Source organism: Heliangelus exortis, chromosome 5, assembly GCF_036169615.1.
Source record: "Heliangelus exortis chromosome 5, bHelExo1.hap1, whole genome shotgun sequence".
NCBI lineage: Eukaryota > Metazoa > Chordata > Aves > Apodiformes > Trochilidae > Heliangelus > Heliangelus exortis.
Window position 1 is genome coordinate 15,156,580 of NC_092426.1, and position 18,920 is coordinate 15,175,499.

At 43.7% G+C, this 18,920-nt stretch overlaps 1 protein-coding gene across 2 annotated transcripts in view; it reads left to right on the plus strand.

Annotated features, from left to right (window-relative positions):
* The first annotated feature begins 829 nt into the window (after positions 1-829).
* Positions 830-18,920, plus strand: part of ASB2 (ankyrin repeat and SOCS box containing 2) — a 40,638-nt gene continuing 22,547 nt past the window's right edge. The window contains exons 1-3 of one of the 2 annotated variants that reach the window (XM_071745715.1): positions 830-884; positions 14,772-15,038; positions 16,596-16,700. In XM_071745715.1, coding sequence (XP_071601816.1) covers positions 14,794-15,038; positions 16,596-16,700 — 350 coding nt within the window. In that variant the 5' untranslated portion in view covers positions 830-884; positions 14,772-14,793. Of the gene's footprint in view, positions 885-8,476; positions 8,788-14,771; positions 15,039-16,595; positions 16,701-18,920 lie in introns of those variants that run through there. The other variant, XM_071745714.1, reaches the window with a different exon arrangement.

An 18,920-nucleotide genomic window follows, 5' to 3' on the forward strand; every position in this document is an offset into this window, starting at 1 on the left:
CTGGATTTCTTTGGTTTTTCAGAAGCTGCTCAATTTGCTCGGTTCTGTCCATTTTCACACAGAGTTCTCCGTCCTCCCTTTGGATCTTTGTTTGCAGGTGTGTGTGTACCTGCTGCAGCGTATGCAGAGATACACAAATTTCATCTTTTTTAACTCTGTCTCCAAACTGCAGTTCAGTCAGAAGCATTCTGTTTGGTTTGCATGGCAGAGTGTGTTTTTCCTCTACAAAATAAGCAAAAGGGGTGCAGGTTCCTACGCATTTATCTGGGTTATGTTATTCTAATTATATGCAAGTGTAGCTTTATCTTTATGCAATTTATTTGGATGGTTAGCCAGTGCAGAACTCTGACCTGTCCACCCATGGCAATAAAGACATGATAACTAAGGCAAATTGTTTTTTTCTGCTTATTCCAATTCACCTTAACCACCTGCATAATGGACATCTATTTTTTTATATTTCATGGATGCTGTGCTTAGACAGAGTAGACTCTGTGCACAAGTGTGTCAGCTGGTCCTTTCCAGTCTATTTGCTGTTATGGTTGCAGCAAATTACCCTGAGCCATATGGGATAAGCAGAGCTTTTCATCAATCTCCAGAGAACCTGAAGTCTTACCGATTGTTTCTTACCAGACACAGAATATCACTCTAGAGCTCTGGATATACTGATTTATAATGGCTAAAGATCTGTTCATTCTTTGCAGAAATAAATACAAAATACTGTATTCCCACCCTTGTTTGTCATTTTTGCAGCATACAGTGAAGAGCTTAAGGATGGATGTAAAGCATCTGGAAATAGAGTTGGAGCTATAGGAAACTTCACTGCTTGTGAAGAGAAAGAATGACTGCTTCTTACTGTGTGTGCTTTGCATGAAAGGAACGTGCAGGTAAGTTCATCAAGGTCTGCTGCTTGCTGAAGTGGAGTCTTGATGTATGTATGGGGCTTGGGATTTGTGGTTTTTTCCACTATGTTTTAAAGCTAGCCACAGTTTCCTGTGACTTGAACTCAGTGTTCACAGCATGCCCCAAGGTAATTTCGGTGGGACTCCATGTGTCAAAAGCTAGGTTGGTGTGTGCAGCCTTGCTTTCCCTAGTGCCTGGCTCACAGTGCCAGAATCTATATGGGATGAAGGTCCCTGCTCCCAGTATTAAAAGACACATGTGGGTCTCAGCTTGCACACAGCAAGAGGCTGTCAGAAGTTTGAGAACAATAGCACAAGAAATGTGCTATTTGGGGCTCTTGGACTTGTTGCTTCAAAATGTCACAGAGATAAAGATTTTAGCAAGATTCTAATTCAGGTCCAAGATACATGAAAATGGGACTGTTGAGAAGTAAATAATGAGAAAAATATTCGGAAAGGTTATAAAGTGCCAAGTTTTGAAGATTGAAACCAATCTTTATGAGCTGGCAGGATGCCTCAGAGGGGAACAATTTATCCTGCCAGAAATTTCTTGCAAATGCGTCTAAGCCACCACTGTCAGAGTGAGCTTATGGGGTCTGTTTATGTTGACTGCTGGCTTGATTGCTTTCTAGGTACTGAACAACAGAAAATAAGATTAAATCAGAGGTTAATCCATATTGTATAACTGTGACCACAACTAACGTGACATACATGATGTACAGTTGCAGCAGAGAATGAAAATCCATTTTCATGAAAAATAGAATATGACAACCAAGAAATTACTCCGGTTTTGCAGCATTACAATAAAAATATCTTGGACACTCTGCATGGGCCCACCTACACATATATTTTGTGAGTAGCTTAAGACATTTAAACTTGTCTTGCAATCTCAGGTCAAAAGGAAATCACTGACTAAAGGAAAAAAGTGGTAAGCATGATTTAGGCACTTTTGAAAGGCACTGTGCTGATAGCAAGGTGCTTAGGTGTCTGGAGGGCAAGCACAAAGTGGACTGACAGATTTCGCTACGCTGACAGAATAGCAGCCCTTGCTTTAGCCCCAGGAGACTGTCCCACCCGAGTGAGAGATTTTTGGCTGAGGAGACAGGGCAGTGCCTGCTGTAGCCCCTGATATGATCATTGATCCTGCCTCTGCACCCAACCTGGGCCTGCACATGCTCCCATCCTCTACTGAGCAACTGTCTGGCATCAGCCCCTTCCACTTGGTCTGGATCAGCTTTGCCTCTGTGACCCAGGGAGCTGTTTCTATTCCATTTCTAACAGCTTGAAACAAACCCCTCTCCTTGCTCAGCTGCCACAGGAACTGCCACATTGGTTCCTCACACTCCCCCAGTGCCTGTTCACAAGCCGAGCACACTGTCCTGCTGTGCACCCTGATAACAAATCCAGTTGCACATTGCAAGTGCAGCAATATTCACCTGGAACAGGGATACAGGTAGATGGGGACCTGGCACCAGCTGGGTAGCTATGAGGATGTTTGTGCAGCAAGGAGCTATGGAGGCTGCCAGCTCCTGACACCAGAGGAGGGCTCAGCATTGCTGGCCATCACCAGCATGCAGCCAGAGTGTCGACAGCCCCACCATCCAAAACCTGGGGAAACACCCTAACCTTTCCTTACCAGCAAGGTGGGCCTATATGAATGCCAAGAGACAGAAGCAAAGCAGCAGCTCACATGGAGAAAATGTCCTGCTTATCACTGGAGCTCTCAGTAAAATCAAAGCAGCTTGGCTTAAGTTCAGCTCTTTACTCCAGCCTTCATCTGTGCTCTCATACTTGTTGTCGTGTTATCTATGAAGGTGTTAAACAGATTTTCCATGCCACTGTGTGGTTTTGACACTTGTATAACAGGGATTTTTTTCCCATGTTCAGGCTTTCCCTGGAGCTATGAATTCCAACCAAACACAGCTCAGGAAGGCAAAGATGCTTAGTTTGGACATCTAGGTCTCCCTGCTTCAGTCACACTGCCTGATATTATTTAGCCCTGTTGGAACTGAGGAAACCATGTGTAGAGCAAGCTATATCTTGACTCTAAAAGAATCTGTCCTCTTATAGGCTTGGGGTGGGAGCTTTAACAGCCACTTAACTCTGCTCTTGAGGAATTGGAGGCCTCTCACTTTGGTGGGAAAAAAAATCTACAATTCTTTTCACAATTCCACTCTAATTTCACATCCATCTGTTTTAAAATAATCTAGACTGTTATACATAAACTACTGTGGCACAGTGATTACTACATGATACATAGCAAAGAACAAATACAGAATTTATTTGTCTACTTTTTTTTAGTTAATTCTCTGCCCTCGGTAGACTCATGACTCTTAGCACTGCACAGTCTGCTTACCAGCTTAGTAGACAGAGTCCAGAAGCCTGCTGAATTAGGTATGGTTATTTTTAACCAGCTTGAATGTTATAGGTTCGTGTGTCATGTTGTGCAACAGATACACACTGGTGTCATATGACATTCTGCCCAGACATTTGTCCTGAATTTAGCTCTAAATTTAACCTGAGAGATGTAGGCCATATAATTAAATGTCAGCCATGGAAAAAAAAACCAACCTGTTGCATTGTAAAAGAGGCATAAACCTCAGATCTTCTCTCATGCATGCTCAAAGCAGTGAGTGCAGGACAACAAAGCCTTCTCAGTGGCAGCAAAAAGGACAATTCATTTGATCAGGGCTGCAGATACTGTATTTATCACATAAAAATATGACCTCACAGCAAAAGCACTGGGTAAACAGAGATGATGGTGCTTTAGCATGGTCTATTCTGCTCTTTCCACTGCTCTTGTCTGCACAGCAACTAATGATGTCCCAGGTCTGGCCATCTCATCATGGGCAGCAGGCCAGCACAGTATGGCAGGAATCAATGAGGATAACAGCTTGTCCCTCTGCTTGGAGTTTCTGAGCCCCATGGCAGCAAACCCACTTCCAGAAGCCACCTTCAGCATTCATCCCAAGTCAGTCTGGAGCTCATTTATCAGAAATCAAAACCACCCTCTTCTTCATGGAGCTGTACACAGGAAGATCCTGCTCTGCTTTGCCACCCCAATAGCACCTGATAGCCTTTGTTTAACTCCAGTTATATAGGAGGTCATCATTCCTTGATCTGCATTGTGCTCAAAGTAATTTCTACATGCGGCTGAATTTGAGTGGGGGCACCTTTTGTTTATCAAGGTCTGTATCTGTGGCAATAGTAAAGCAAAGGCAGATCCATATCTAGAAAGCCTGATGTTCTCATGTCATTGAGGGAAGGAGGGCAATGCAGCAGGGCTCATTGCACACTGCAGGCACAACAGGAACAATGCAGTCTTAAAGGAATTAGAGGGTAGAAGACAAATGCATTAGAACAGACTTTGTACATAAACTAACTTAAGGGGTCAAATGGAGAAGTAAACACCCATTTTGTATTTCCAAAGATTGCTTTAAAGAAACTGTGGGAAGGATGATCCTCATCAAAATCAATTTCAGTTTTCCATCATGGCAGTTTTGGAGTCCCTTTTCCCCAGGACCACAGCAGCTTGTGTCTCCTGCTACCATTCTCATCCTCTTGCTCCCTTGCAAGAACCTCAGAGCTATGGGGTTGCAGCAACATCTCTGTATTTCATGGATTTTGTAAAGGTAAAGAAAAAGTCAAGACTTTCGCTAGAATTCTTACTAATATGCATTATAACATAAGATAAATTTTATTTGAACACCAAGGAATAAATAAAAGATAATATTTGTGTTTTCGCTCTTTCTCCAAGGATCATGTGTTTGTTTATATAGTCTTTGGGTTGTGTTTACTTCATATTAGCATTTCATGTTCCCTCTGACTGATTCTTCTTTGAGTTTGAGTCAGTGCTGTGACCTTATGATGACATTTGCAGAGAGGCACTGACTGCAGTAGCTGCATGCTCTTCCCAAGCTCACTGACAGGGCAGGTCTGGGCTGAGTCATCAGATACCTGAAATGGGGCTTAGGACCCTGGACAACTGGATGTTCCCCTTTGTACTCATATTGTATTTCCAGAAGAGTAAGAACTCCATTTTGTTTGTATCTGAAAGGTAAAAATTTTTACTGTACGAAGGTGGAAGTTGTACACTGAGCTCAAGTCCAACCTGGCTCAAGTCTGTGAGTCAGGAAGTGTTAGTGTGGGATAAATTCCTCCAGAAAGGGGAATTATGTTCAGAGTAGAGTGATCTCAAAACTCCTTCATAGCACTGAAGTATTTAAGCAGCAGAGTCAGCAAGAAGTAATGTATATTTTATTCCCCACCCCTGGGCATATGTGACATCCTGCACCTTTTCCCATACAAGTGCCTCTGGCTCTTTGCCTCTCTCAGGGTACTGGGGCCAAAGCAATCATTAGTTCTTGCAAAGGAAATTGAAACCTTCTTCCCCTGTGGGAGTTTCCATTCATCTCCTTGTTATTTGAACATAACATGGTTTGTACAGAAAGATGTACAGGAGGGTTGCTTTGGGTTCTGATGTTTGCATTTCATCTTTGGGAGTTTCTGATGGAAGCACAGCATGGCAACACTGAATGCAAAGCTTTGCTCACTGGAATACTGGTGCACAGGTGTGTGTCCTAGGTCTACACTCTCAGTGAACGATACCACCCAAGACATCTTACTATCCTTCTACTGTAAAAAAGTTCAGACAAGATATAAGAAACAAGGGAATAGTTCCAGGTAATTGGTGCACAAAACAGGATGCTGCTCTGTGGCAAAGTATTATGTGGATTTTCTGCCCAGGGACTTTTACTGTCACAACCAATCAGGATTTTTTTCCTCTCAGAACAGCCACCCATGAGGCAAGTGTTGGGGTGTGGTAGAGTTATTTACTGTTGGTAGTTAAAAGCTATAGACAAGAATACTTTGTTCTAACATCCATTCTCATCTGCAATTCATCACGTGCTGGCACATCTATGGCAACTTTGCACACAGAATAAGTCTGCAGCAACCTCATCGTTCCCCCAGGATGCTCAAGTGAACTTTGTTTTTCACCAACCTTATTTGCTTGATTCACTTTTGTCTTAAAACAAAAGAGCACTTAGTATAGCTGAAAGGCTATTTAATTCAGCTACTGGAACTAGAGACTCTGAACAAAGAAAAAGGTAAGAAAATGTTAAATATATTTTCCTAACCTGACTTTTGCCTGCTGTTTTGAGGGAACATGAAAGATAAAGCAAATCTCACGTTTTATTTCACCATTTCATTTTTTTTCTTGTGGTCATCCTTCTTTGTCTTCTTTCATATTCAAATGTCTTTCATTGCACACCGTTTGTGAGACTCTAGATGACTCCCTCATGAGCATGAGTTCGCTATTTCCATTATTTTCTATTTAAAAAGAAATCAAACGGATGTAATATGTAGTTTCTGAGTTTGAAATCTGTCCTGGAAAATGGTGCAAATTTATGTCTCTATTTTTGCAGGTGACATTTTGTAAACTCGTGGAATATCTTGGGGTTAAGCTCAAACTGCTGATCCATAACTCTGTGTGCCTTAGGGTAACTATTACAAATCTGATGCAATGCTAATAAATCATAATGATTGCTATTATTATGCTTTGGTTGTGTCGTAATAAAGCCACAACATTGTTTTATAGGGGGAAAAAATCAACCCCAAAATGTATGATTTCATTCCTGTATAGTAATATATCTGCAATTAATATTTCACATTTCCATGAGGTCTTCCTCTGAGGATTCCAAAGTATTTCACAGATACTAACTAAGAGGTCTTGTCTGGCAATCTCTATCCATATAAGCAGTCTTGCTGGCTTCCCATCTCCATGGAATTTTGGACTCTTCTCTAAAGTTGATTCATTTGATTATTTACACTTCACCAGTGTTGAAAATGAGACTCAAGACAAAAGAGAGAGTTAGTGGTGTCTGAAAATAGATCTTGCACTTTTGTTGGAAAATGGTACAGCAGTGTTCATAGGAGCTCCATATAGCTCAAAGGAGTGCATGAGGCTTTGTAAAGAATATTGGAGGGAAAGGAATTGAAGTGCACTTGGTGTGAAAGGCATGGGGAATCATCTGCAACAGTCAGAGGTGATGGGACCTTGAGCCCCAGTATCTTTTTTATAATCAGTCCGTCCTGGAAAACATAGGTACCCTTGCCTCTGCCAAAGCTGTATCTGCCTCACAAGATCAGCATTTTTCCTTGAGTTCAGTGGGACATGAAGCTAGCCATAAGAGTGCAAAGGGTGTGGGTATGATAAAAGATTGCCAAGAGGCAAGAAGTGTTAAATGTGGGAGGTATTCTCTCTTGGTTTTAAGCCAAGGCTGGTTACAAACCTGAAGTAGTATCAGAAAAAAAAAAAAAAAACAAACCTGCTGGGTATGGTTTAAAAGTCATGGAGGTTTGGCTAACACGTTTTCAAGGGTGAAAGAGTTTCACACCCTCTTGGCAGTGACATCCAGGGTTCCTTTGCATGCCACAATAACTGCTGAATGTACTTACTTTTGGACAAAATAACAACCCTATCACTAGTTATGAGGGACAGATGATTTTGCAGGTGGCAGAGAAGGTGGACAGGTCAGACCCAGCCATCTTGTAATGCTGGAACAAGTTAGATCAAGGAACAGGCATGAAGAGGTAGATGATGCTGGTCCTGAAAGACCCTAACAGCAAAGCAAGAGAGTTGGAAGGGATCACCTATTAGTGGATGGTATGATCTTAAAATAAAATAGTTCCTTTCAAGATTGCTCTTGTTAAGCCTTAGGCAGAGGGTGTTTATCCACTGACAGGGTGGGTACAGATAGCCTGAGGCTTGACAAGGTACTGGGAAAGGAAACCAGACCCATTACAATCTAGGCTTCATCACTTTATATGCATTGTTTTGCCACGGAAATCAGTGAAGCAGGGGTTGATAAAAAAAGCATAGATATAATTTTGATACTGTATTATATACTGTTTCCTTTAATTCATGGTGCTAGGGGGACAAATACATAGTAACCTTCCCAAACTGAGTATTTTCCCCATGTTCTTGCTAATTCAGCAGGGACAATTGTCCTGTGTGTGTTTAACTTTTCTAACTTATCTCTCAATCAGTGCTATCTCTCCAGCAGCTTGCCCTCTGCCAGATGTGGGGAAGGTGATTACCATTTCATATTTATGGCTTTGAGGAATCTGGACAAGGAATTATGGCTTTGAGAGAAGGTCTTGTCATTCCCCTTTATGTGGTACAAGAGCAGTTCTTTTCCAGTAGTAAGCCCTTATAAATACTATTTGGAACAGGTTCACAGCTGTTTTTGTCATCTTCTGGAATCCTGAAGCCTAAAACTTGCAGCATTTAAAACATATGAACGATTCTAAAACATTAGGAAACAGCCACATAATCTTTGCCCGTTTTGTTTAACAAGCATCAGCTAAAAGAAAAGTAAATGAGCTCCCTTTTACCCAAGTCAAATAAAACTCTCCAGGACGACGTATTTTACTTCAAAATTATAAGGCAATTTTTTTTCCCTTTAGGTTCCAGAAACATGTCCATATATGGTCGAGTTGTCAGGGACAATAAATAATGATGTAATAGAAAGGTCAGCTTTGTGTCATATAGCTACAGGATGCTTGATGAAGTGAAGTTCTTCAGATAATGCAACAAAGAAGAACTTTAGGATGGGTAAAAGTTTCTGCCGTGCATCTTCAAACAGGAAATTTGAGATTCAGAACAACTTATATTTTGGCTTGTAATCGCTGATCATGGGGTGATCCAGAAATAAACTCCAGGCTTCAAAGCGAGAGCGTTTCAAAGCTATCCTGCAGTTGATCGAAACATCCAGGCAAAGCAAGGAGATGAATACCAGCAAGGATTTTCTGAATTAAGACTGAGTTAATCAAGAAGCTAACCCATTTCAGCAGTATTATTACCCTTTTATTTCAGAACATAAAGGTAATATGCATGTTTTGAACTTATCATTTTCAGTTTGTCAGTTTGCTATGTCTGTGCAATTATTTGTTCCTACAGCAGTTTGTAACCTAACACTCTAACACAGTTTGGGGAGTTCTGGTGGTGTGCTTTTGGTTTGTTGTTTTTTCAAATAAGCCATAAGACACTCACTGGTCTTATGCAGGATTGTGGCTCTGCCATTTCCTTATTTTTTATTTTACTTGCAGATGATGCTTTTATCTTTGTCCCTAGAATAGATTGCTCAGAAATAGTTTTCATTGTGACAACATGCTAAGGTACAGCATAGTATGCAAGGTGCAGTATAAAGGAAAAAGAAATTACATCTGTGAATTATTTCTTTAATTTATAAATTTCCAGCTGGTATGACACAAAGCTAACATTGCACTGATTGCTATGTGAATTAATGCTTTCTGAGAAGTAAAAGCTTGCAGGTGTATTCATTTCCAATAAATAATTTGAACAGATTCACATTTTGATGGCATCATAACACAAGCCAGACTGATAGGTGACCTGTTTTGACAGCTGGGCCTAGACAAGGGGATTTGTTTGCTTGGAGGATTCTTTTGGGAAGCCTGGCTTTGCTCCTTCAGCACTATGCTAGAACTTGAGCAGTCTGCATCAGCTGTCATTACAAAATATGTTTGCCTGCTGCTGCAGCTGAACAGCATGAGGTGTCATTCTTCTAAAGTCCCTGCTCTAGCAGATCTGATGGGCACTGAATTCTTTCAATTTAAAAAAAAAACATCATTTGCTTCTCAGCAGTAGTTATCCAGTATAATATCCTTTGCAAATAAACTGCAAAGATTTATCTGGAAACTTACCTAAAATGCAGAAAAAAATGTGAGGACTTCAAGTGCTGCAAATTGGTCTAGTTTCCATCGCCAGCAGAGGATCTGGCCACATTAAGAGGTGGCAAAGAGGTGCCACATGAAGAGCTAAAGTGGAAGCTTGGTTCCCGGTGAGAACTTCCATCTGTGTTTACCTTCCCCCTGTGTGTGCTCCTGCTGCTCTCAGAAGTTAAAAGGCAAACACACGGAAAGGCAAAGATCTGCAGAAGCTGGGGCTCAATCATTTGCTTGCAAAAATGAAAATAAACAGGCAACCCCTTTTCTCCTTTGCAGCCTCCAAAGACTTGTTTTTCTTTTTAGAAATCGCTTTATTGCACCCTGAACCATAAATACTGAGGCCCTGTATTGAGTTACAAGCTGACTGGGGTAAAGTCAGTGCATAGGCAGGCAAAGTCCCTGGCTCTGGCTCTGCTCCTTTAATGACCTTGTCACTCACCTGCCACCCTCCTCTGACAGCAGTAATTCTGCTAATTCTGCTGCCTGGGACCTATTAAAGAGGACAGGCAGCCTTGCTCAGCTTTTCTTTAAGAAAGTGCTATCAATGGGACCAGTTGTTTCAGATGCTAATAGTGTTGAATAAGGAGGTTCTGCATGTTCAAAGCCAGCTGTAATCCTTGTTGTTTATTTATGTTGCATCAGGGATCAGAGGCCCATTCTCACAAACACTGCATGTTCACAGAGCTTCTGGTCCAAATATAATAGCAACCTAATTGTGTTTTTCTGTGGCTTTTGCAATAATGTGAGTGGTTACTAATAGTCATCCTGGTGAGCAGTACCTTTGGTTTTGAAGATCTGCCAGGTATAGCTGTTCCTTAAGCTGGGACAGTGTCACAGCCTGGCCCTGGCACAAGTATTTAATTTCTAACCTTATCTTCTGGTCACAGGATGCAGCTAAGTTACACATGCCTGATTTGTGCATCTAAATAAACACACTCTCACTGGAATAGGGATGGCAAAATTAAGAATGAGCCCTATGTGGAAATGATTATAAATTGAAACCCAGAAGATCTTGTCAGACTGAGCTATTAAATGGTATCACAGGCAGCAATATTCTAGGACATGTCTCTGCCAAGAGAGATCACTAATGAAGCCATTCAGACCTGAAGGCAAAGTAATCTCCAAGGAATAGTAAGGTTGTTATACCCACAGCTTTATCAACCACGTTCTGCTCTTACAGTACATTCAGCATTGTGTGCTACCAGTGCATACAGATGGGCTCTTGGGCTGCCAAGCATTAAAACTTCCCCCAAGAACCAGAAATTAAGAGTGAACAGTAAACCCAGCATTTAACTTATGTATATGATTCCAATACTTTAAACCTTCGGTAAGCAGACTAAAAGCAAAAAAAAAAAAAAAAAAAAAAAAAAAGAAAAAAAATTCAAGCAGCGTCTTGAAAGACCACTTTGGCTCCTAGCAACAAAGATTGATTTTTTTAATATTTTTTTTCCACACCTTCATTACAGAAGGTTGTAGCTTACAGCACATTAGTCTGGTGAGCTTTCAAAAAGTTGTGGTAATCACCACTGCCCACAGATGGAGTTACCTTAGCCCTGATGTGTCAGCTCAGCCAGGATGGGTGCAAGCAGATGCAGCAGCCCCAGGCAATGCTGCTGAACTCAGCAGCAGCAAAGAAAGGTTAAACTGGATCATAAAATAATAGACTCGTGCTGTGTTGCATTAGTCTCCAGCTGAGGCCTTGCCCTGGGCCTGTCACTGCAGCTCAGCTGGCTCACTGTGGCTCCTTACAGAAATAACTTGTTCAAGTGCCTGAGCCTCCTCCTGCCTCTGCAACTTCAAGGAAAAGCATCTCTAGGTGGGGGAGGAGGGTGGTGGCTCTGCTCTGTAGCACAGGAGGCTGTATGGAGGAGAAACACATAGTACCTCCTGCAAATTCAGACATACCACATGGTTCAGTCTGGGAGCTCAGTCTGAGGTACCCCAGGAGACAGGCAGAGGGAAGCAAGGATGGCTTGAAGCCCAACTGGAGCCATCTCTGTTAGGGGTCAGGACAGCCAAAGCTGTCAGGACCAACCAAAAAGCTCCTGCAGCCCCAGCACCTGACCCTCACACCTTCATGGGGATTGTGCCAATTAGATGAGAAGAACTAAAAGCTTCTTCTATTTTGGGCCCCACAAGATTTCTTCCTGTGGGATGAGTCAGTGGCGGGAGCTGAAGCCTGAACTGTTGTTTCTGTTCTCAGTGGGACTCCTGTCAAAATATTTACATCAGTGAGGATTACCTACATTCAGGGGAGGTTCTCCCTTTCTCTCAGAGTGGGTGTGACCTGGTTAACTCATACAAAGGATATGAGGGTGAAATAGGAGTCATCCCCAAACTCAGAATCTTCCTTTTCCATCCCTAGTCCTTAATGAGGTGTGAAAGATGGCCTGTATACTTAGATACAATAGGGATGTAGTGAGGCAGGTGCCTCAGGTAGCTTCTCTGTGCCAGAGTCACATTAGCAGTTGTCTTCTGCATGATCCTCAAAGCCCTGACTGACCTGATTCCAACACCCAGCTTAGAAGCGTGGTGATGCTGGACCCACTGTCTGCTCTGCCTCCTGTGCTCTCAAGATGACAGCAGTAGAGCTGGGGGGGATAAAAATGAGGGATCTATGTAACATGCTCCACAGGTGCAGGTTGCTCTTGAAGAGGAGCACTTTGGTCTCCATTCTTGCTTCATTGTGCACCACCTCCATTAGGAGCTTAAGATCAGACCCTGCCCTCTCAATTAACTGCTAGTTAATAGTTTAGGTCTGTGAGTCACCACTGGGGCCGGGTCCCTACATTTAGGCATTGCAGTGCTGGATGGTGCAGACAAGCCCTCTGACTCCAGCCCATGGGTTTCACACAGAGCACCAGTTTCTGAGTGAGTACACAGGCTGATGGACTTAGAGGTGCTGCCCAGCATGCCACGAGCTCAGCAACTCAAGCAGTAGCAGCATCAGAAGCTGCAAGGAAAACAAAGCTGTTGTGATTCTCTGCCAGGCATGGGCTGGAGCACAACCAAGGACAGGTACTGGAGTGGCTGGGGCACGGGGTGGGCAACTCTGTGTGAAACTTTCGGCCCTTTGATGCCTGGGCTTGGGTCCTGAGGGCAGCAAGGGTCATGGCAGAGCTGAGGCACAGCAGCTTCCACGGGAGAAGGTAACCAACAGCAGCCATGAGAGATCTGGCTGAAAATAGAAAAAGAAAACTCAACAAAACTGGGTTTACAGCAGAGGCAGGTTTTATTTTGGCATTTTTCATGTAAAATACATCCTTCGGTGTTAAAGTCATAACATCAATCTGAAATCTGCTGGGCTTACCTTTACCCTGGAATCTTCACGCTTCCTCTAGAGTGTGATTAGAGTCTGAGGTGGTTGTTGATGTGGGAGACAACACCATTTTGGAGATGAAAAGCTGAAATCCAAGATTTTATGCTACTTATGGCTTGACTCAAGATCTTGTGGTTTCCTCAAAGTGTGTTAGGTTTTTGATTGTTTTGGTTTTGGTTGGTTTTTTTTTAAATTATGGTTAAAGGAACAAACATGAGTGTCTTGTCATGGTTCTGTCACCATCAGGGGAGCTACCATTTCCTCCAGGTCAGGACTATCTCTTGGCCATGCACACAGCAGCACAACTGCCAGAGCAGAGCCATCTCCTGGCACAAGGCTTCTGGCCTGCTGGACCCACTGCCACCAGGGTGGGTGAGATGTCTGGGACACCAGGCTGCCCCTGGCACTTGGTGATCTGGAGGCAGAGAGGGGGGAAGGGGAGCTGAGGGCTCTGCTGCCTGCTGGAGCAGGGGGCATGTCCTGAGGAGCATCAGGCTGGGTGGCTCTGGTATCCTCACATATGTGGCTCTGCCAGGCAGGGCTGTGCGGAGCCAGAGCCCAGCAGGAACCAACAGCCCCAGGGCTGGAGCAAGCAGCTTTGTTGGCAGACATGCTGGTGCTCCCAGCCAGCCCCTCACCTCTCTGTGCTTGAGGGAAATGCCTCCACAGCACCTTTCTGATGGCTCCCTGCACACCCCTGCCCTGTCCAGAGGCAACTTGTACCTTTTACTCCTTGTCCCAGTGTTCTCTATTATTTTCTACAATTCTTGCTCGTTGGTGCACTTATAAAAATTAAACCTCTTACACCTTGGCTGTCATCTTCTTAAAAGAAGTGTTTCCATCTCCTCCCATTGGTTCTTCAACACTGGTAGCCAAAGTGATCTCTAGCATCCAGATGAGATCTTGCTAAAGCATTGAATCATTAATGGCATTAGTACCTCCCTATCACTGCTGGTAATGCCAAAGTATTTTGGATTGTCTTTATCTTTTTTGAGTCTACACTGCAGTATGGTTCACAGTCATTCTGTGATTACTGAGTTTGCCCTGATGGGTTTTTTTTCCCGTTTTCTTATTTCCATTTCTCAACAATCAGTTTTTAGATGAGAAGTCTGACCATAAATCTTAACTTTCTTGAGTCTGACCATAAATCTTGAACTTTGTTCTGTGAAAAGCAAAAAGTGAGAAGTGAAACTGAGCAGTGTCATCGTTCTCTCCTAGCTGAGTGAAACAAAGAAAGTCAGTTCAAAGACCAGCTTTGCATGTTGCTTGGGAGATGCCCAGAGTATTTTGTGGAAAAAATTACTCCACAAAATTTTTTTACGCTTTGTGGTGGAGAACCTGCTCTTGCAGAAAACTGAGAGAGTCATCTTCCTTTAGTTTTCTGCAATTAGAGCAAGAGATAAAACACAACAAAACAAACCAAAAAACAACAAGAAGAGATGTCCACTGACATTCTCCTAAATAAATAAAATTCAAAGCTGTATCTTTTTAATCTTATGAGGATTTCCTTTACCGTTTTTGTTTTGAGACGTGGTAACCAGACTAAGTAGATAAAAACCTGCCTTGCTTGCAACATCTCTCTTTTCTTTTTTAAACACTAGAGAAACCAGTTACTTATCTGTGATAGAAATGTTCATTAAGTTTAGATAAAAATTTTAGCTCATAATATTCTCTCCCTGGTGGAGCTGTTCTGAAGAGTTTTCTGGTTAGTTTATCAAGAGCCAGAGCTGAACAAAGGAGAAGATAGTTAAGTTTCTCTGTTTCATTTTCCAGATTTTGATGATTACAATTTCCTTTAACAGGGAAGTAAAACTAAATTAAAAAATGGCTACGATGGCAGCAAATACTCAAAGACAAATGATAGGCTGTGAGGAATACAGTCTGTACAGCAGCTTGAGTGAAGATGAGCTTATAAAGATGGCCATCCAGCAGAGCTTGGAAGAGGACCCCGTGGGTCAGCCAGCTGCTCAGAGCCACCAGAAGTCGATGGTGTCAGGTCATGGTGAGACGGCTGCCCCTGGCCATGCCAGCAACCACCACCCCCCCTACCATATCTACCCCTGGCAAAGGTGAGTGCCTGCCTGAGCTGTGCCATCCCAGCAAACACCCTGCCTGGGAACAGCAAAGGAGCTTCCCCTGTCCAAACACGTGCCCTCTAATTAGCTTTAGCAAGCAGCTGCTCTGCGAGTCTGTCATTAGTTTGAAAGCTGGAGTCTGCTATAAATCCGATGAGGTCAACAATTTATACCCTCACAGCAAAATGAAATTTTGCTTGACGTTGCCTGCTTTAAGCAACAAATAAAATAAGGAAAGGGCACTGCAGCAAGCTTTCCTGAATGATGGAAGCACTGATGAAGCTAGTATCTTCCTTCCTGAGTGGGGAAAAGCTGCACACCAAACTTAGGTTTTGCCAGAGAGGGGACACACCACTTCTTATAGGAAAACATAGGAGGCCATAAATAGGTACGTAAACCAGGGTGAGCTGGCTACTTTTTAGATACTGCAGTCTTTAAAGGATGTAATTGTTCCAGATCAGAGCCTGACCTCAAACACACTCAGCCAAGAGCATCTCCAGACACAAAAGTGTGGTGGCATCCCCCTCCCCTGTGATGCTGGGCTGTGGATTACAGAGACCTGCTGACAGTTTCAAACCCAGACATTGTTCTCCTTTCGTTCTTTAAAAGGCAAATTTCTCAAGAAAGGAGGGGAGAAGTTACAAAGTAACCCCAAACCCAAGCAAAAATACCCTTTTTAACTACTTTTTTTTTTTTTAATAAGCTGGGAGTAACTGAAGTTTTGTTCTTCCTTCTTATTGTCCTCCAACTCTTTACTCATTGCCACCTGTAATTGTGTGGTTTCCCAGACTGCGAAGCTGGGGATGATTTGATTAGCAGTAAGCATTTTTCATACTGTGGAACTGAGATTCAGGCAGTCCTTCCCCCCTCAAAGGTCACGGCTTCTTTGTGTCTTACTATGCACTTGTACTGTCAGCTCTGCTGAGGGGACCTAATGTGGGGGAGAATAAAGGCTTCCCTGACCCTGTAGTCCTGTCCTCCTCAGGGGTCCTTTGACACTTTCTATTTTGGCAAAATGCAGCCTCTGCATTTCTGTACGCTAACCTGTTCTGCGTTTGCTCCAACCCAGCAGCTTCTGACCTCCAACTGGAGAGAAAACCTTTGCATTTTTAGCCTCATATCTATAGTGTTTCTGACCTCCTGTGCCACCTGCAAGAGCCAAGCTGGAAATGGAGCCAGCACATGGGGGCCGTGGGTCCTCTTCCACCCTCACCTCTGACCTGCTTATGTGGCACTTTGGAGGTGATGAATGTCACCTCACCTCGTGCCTGCTTCCCTTGTGGTGGTGGTAGGGTTAACCTCACTGTTGTCTTATATGGTCATTTGAATCCCCTGACGCTTCCTCAGAGGGCCAAAAATAATCTCGAGCCGAGCGAGCAGCTGAATCCAGCGCAGAGCAAGCCGTGGCCATCTGCTTTTATTCAAAGCCCCGAGCAGCAGGCTTGCTCGCTCCGTTTCTGTGGATGTGTGTCTCTGTTTCTGCCTCAACATGACCTGTTTCTCCTATTCGGAGTATTTCTCTTTATTTCATTCATGTCATCGCCACTCCAGATCAGTGGCCCAGCTACGAGGCCGTGCTCAGCCATCCAGCTCGGGGGCAGCCTGGGGGGTCAGACGAAGGTACGACGGGAGCCTGTCCAGCACATCCCAGCCCGTGTAAGTGCCTCCCTCTCCTGCTTTCCCCCGCGGTCCAAACAAGCCTTGCTACTCGCTCTCCCTGTGGGCCAGCTCTTCTGTATGATGATGGTATCTGTGGAGGGAAATGCTGGTGTTCATCTGTAGGGGTTCATTAACTGCTTAAAAGGGTCTTCCTGACACCTGCACCTCACCTCTCCCTTCTGACCTCCAACCATGCCAGACCATGCCCAGGCTCTTTCTGGTGACCCACCTCAAATCTCCCTTGTTCTCTTCTCCCCCTTCACGCTTCTCCATCCCTCTCCATCCTTCCAGTGTACATGTCCTGGGGATCTGAGGTCATTTGGCAGCTCTGAGGTGACAGGAACAGCAGGAAGGGATGCCTGTGCTATGGTTTGTTTATATAGTCTGCCTCCCACATCAACATAGATGAGGCAGGCAGGTGCTGATAGTAACTGCACTGGTGTTAATTTCATGGTTCAACAGTGAGGAGGAATGGGGAAACAAGCATTTTATTGCAGTAGAGAAACAGGGGAAAAAAGTCCTCCAATTTAAGTATTTGATAAATGCTCCCAAGATGACATGCCTGGTCCCAGCAATACTGGCACTGTCCTGCTGCTGGGGAGCTGCACCACATCTTACTTGCCCAAGGAAGAAACCAGGTGGACTAGCTTTGATCCACCTGGCCATATTTTGCTGTTGGCAGAGACAGTAAATAAGCTTAGGTGAACAGTGTCGTGGATGAGGAAAGAAGAGAATCAAAGGGGTCACCCTACCCAGTTCAAATTCAGTTTGGTTTATCCACCTTACAAGTTCCTCCCTGGATGCATGCTTGCAGTGACTACCTCTCCACTACTCTTCTTCCCTTCATCCTTCACCCAGCTCTGTAATCTCCCCCACCTCAACCTGTACACCACCTGATCAGAGCTCTGTGGGAGGCTCTACACTGACATTGCCCTCCCTGGCATATGTGAAAACCTCTTTCTGTTCAAATGTGAAGCCTGCCTCATCACCATCACCTACCAGCTCCCCTGATTTCACACTGAGACCACATCCTCTCACAGAGTGCTACACACCTTGCATGCCTCTCTCCTTCCCTGGGTTTGGTGACTGGAGGGCAGGCTTTTCTTCTGCATCATAGAGTTCAATAGAGTTCAGTCCACAAGAAGGCTGGGATAAGCTAGGCCTCCTCTGCTGCTGAGTGATAGCAGAAAAGGGGCTGAGAAGCTACAGGAGAGCATGATGGCATGAGTGGTTTATACTCCTGGTCTCAGAGCCAGGCAGGAATAATAGTTGGCTTCACCTAAGGAGATGTTCCTTCATGCTTCCTGCATCTCACCAAGATGACAGGAAAAGAAGTTTTCTGAACCTTTCTATCTATTCTCCACTGAACCTCTTCTGCAGCACTCAGAACTGACCCTACCATACCTCTCTTCTGCAATGAGTATTTATTATCTTGGCTACTTTATTTTCAAATCCAGTAATTCTTTTGATTCTTCTAAAAGGTTATAATTTCATCAGGTCTTCAGGCTTCCTCTATAGTACTAACACTTGTTTATAACATATCTGACGAAATCCAAGCAGCAGAATGTGTTGGGTTTTTTCTAACAGCCAACTACAAGCCAGACAGAAAAGGATTTCACATGGAGATTCATTAAATTTTCTGTACTCATCTGGAATTTGCTTGGCTAAAGCATCTGCAGCCTGGTCCAGCAAACCCCCTCATCTTACTCAGGAATCATTTAAGGTCAAGGAACCAAACAGAAGTTCACTTCATTCAACATGTGAGGGTTTAAGCAGAGTAGTAACTGATTATTCACACATTTTTAACCCTACCACAGATCTAACCCTACCCTTTTCTTTCACAGAGGTCTCAGCTAACATGATTCACCTTGTATTTGCTGGGTGCCAGCCCCATACACAGACTCCAACCGTGGCCCACCTGACATGCAGTGACTGATTAAGTGCTGGTAACTCTATCAAGTACCCAAATCCCAAATCCCAGTGAGCAGCCCTGCCTGTGTAAGATAAACCTCTGCACAGAACAACAGATGGCTTCAGCAGCCTTGTGCCAGAGGCTTTTAAAGATGAAGATCCACCCCCCCCTGCCTCCTCCACTTCTCCCACCAAACATTCCAATTGTTTCTCTTAACTGACTTCAACAAAATGCTCCATTTTAAATGCCTGTATAAAAATCCACTATGTACACAAAACTGGCAATTTTAGTTTTAGTCCCCAGGA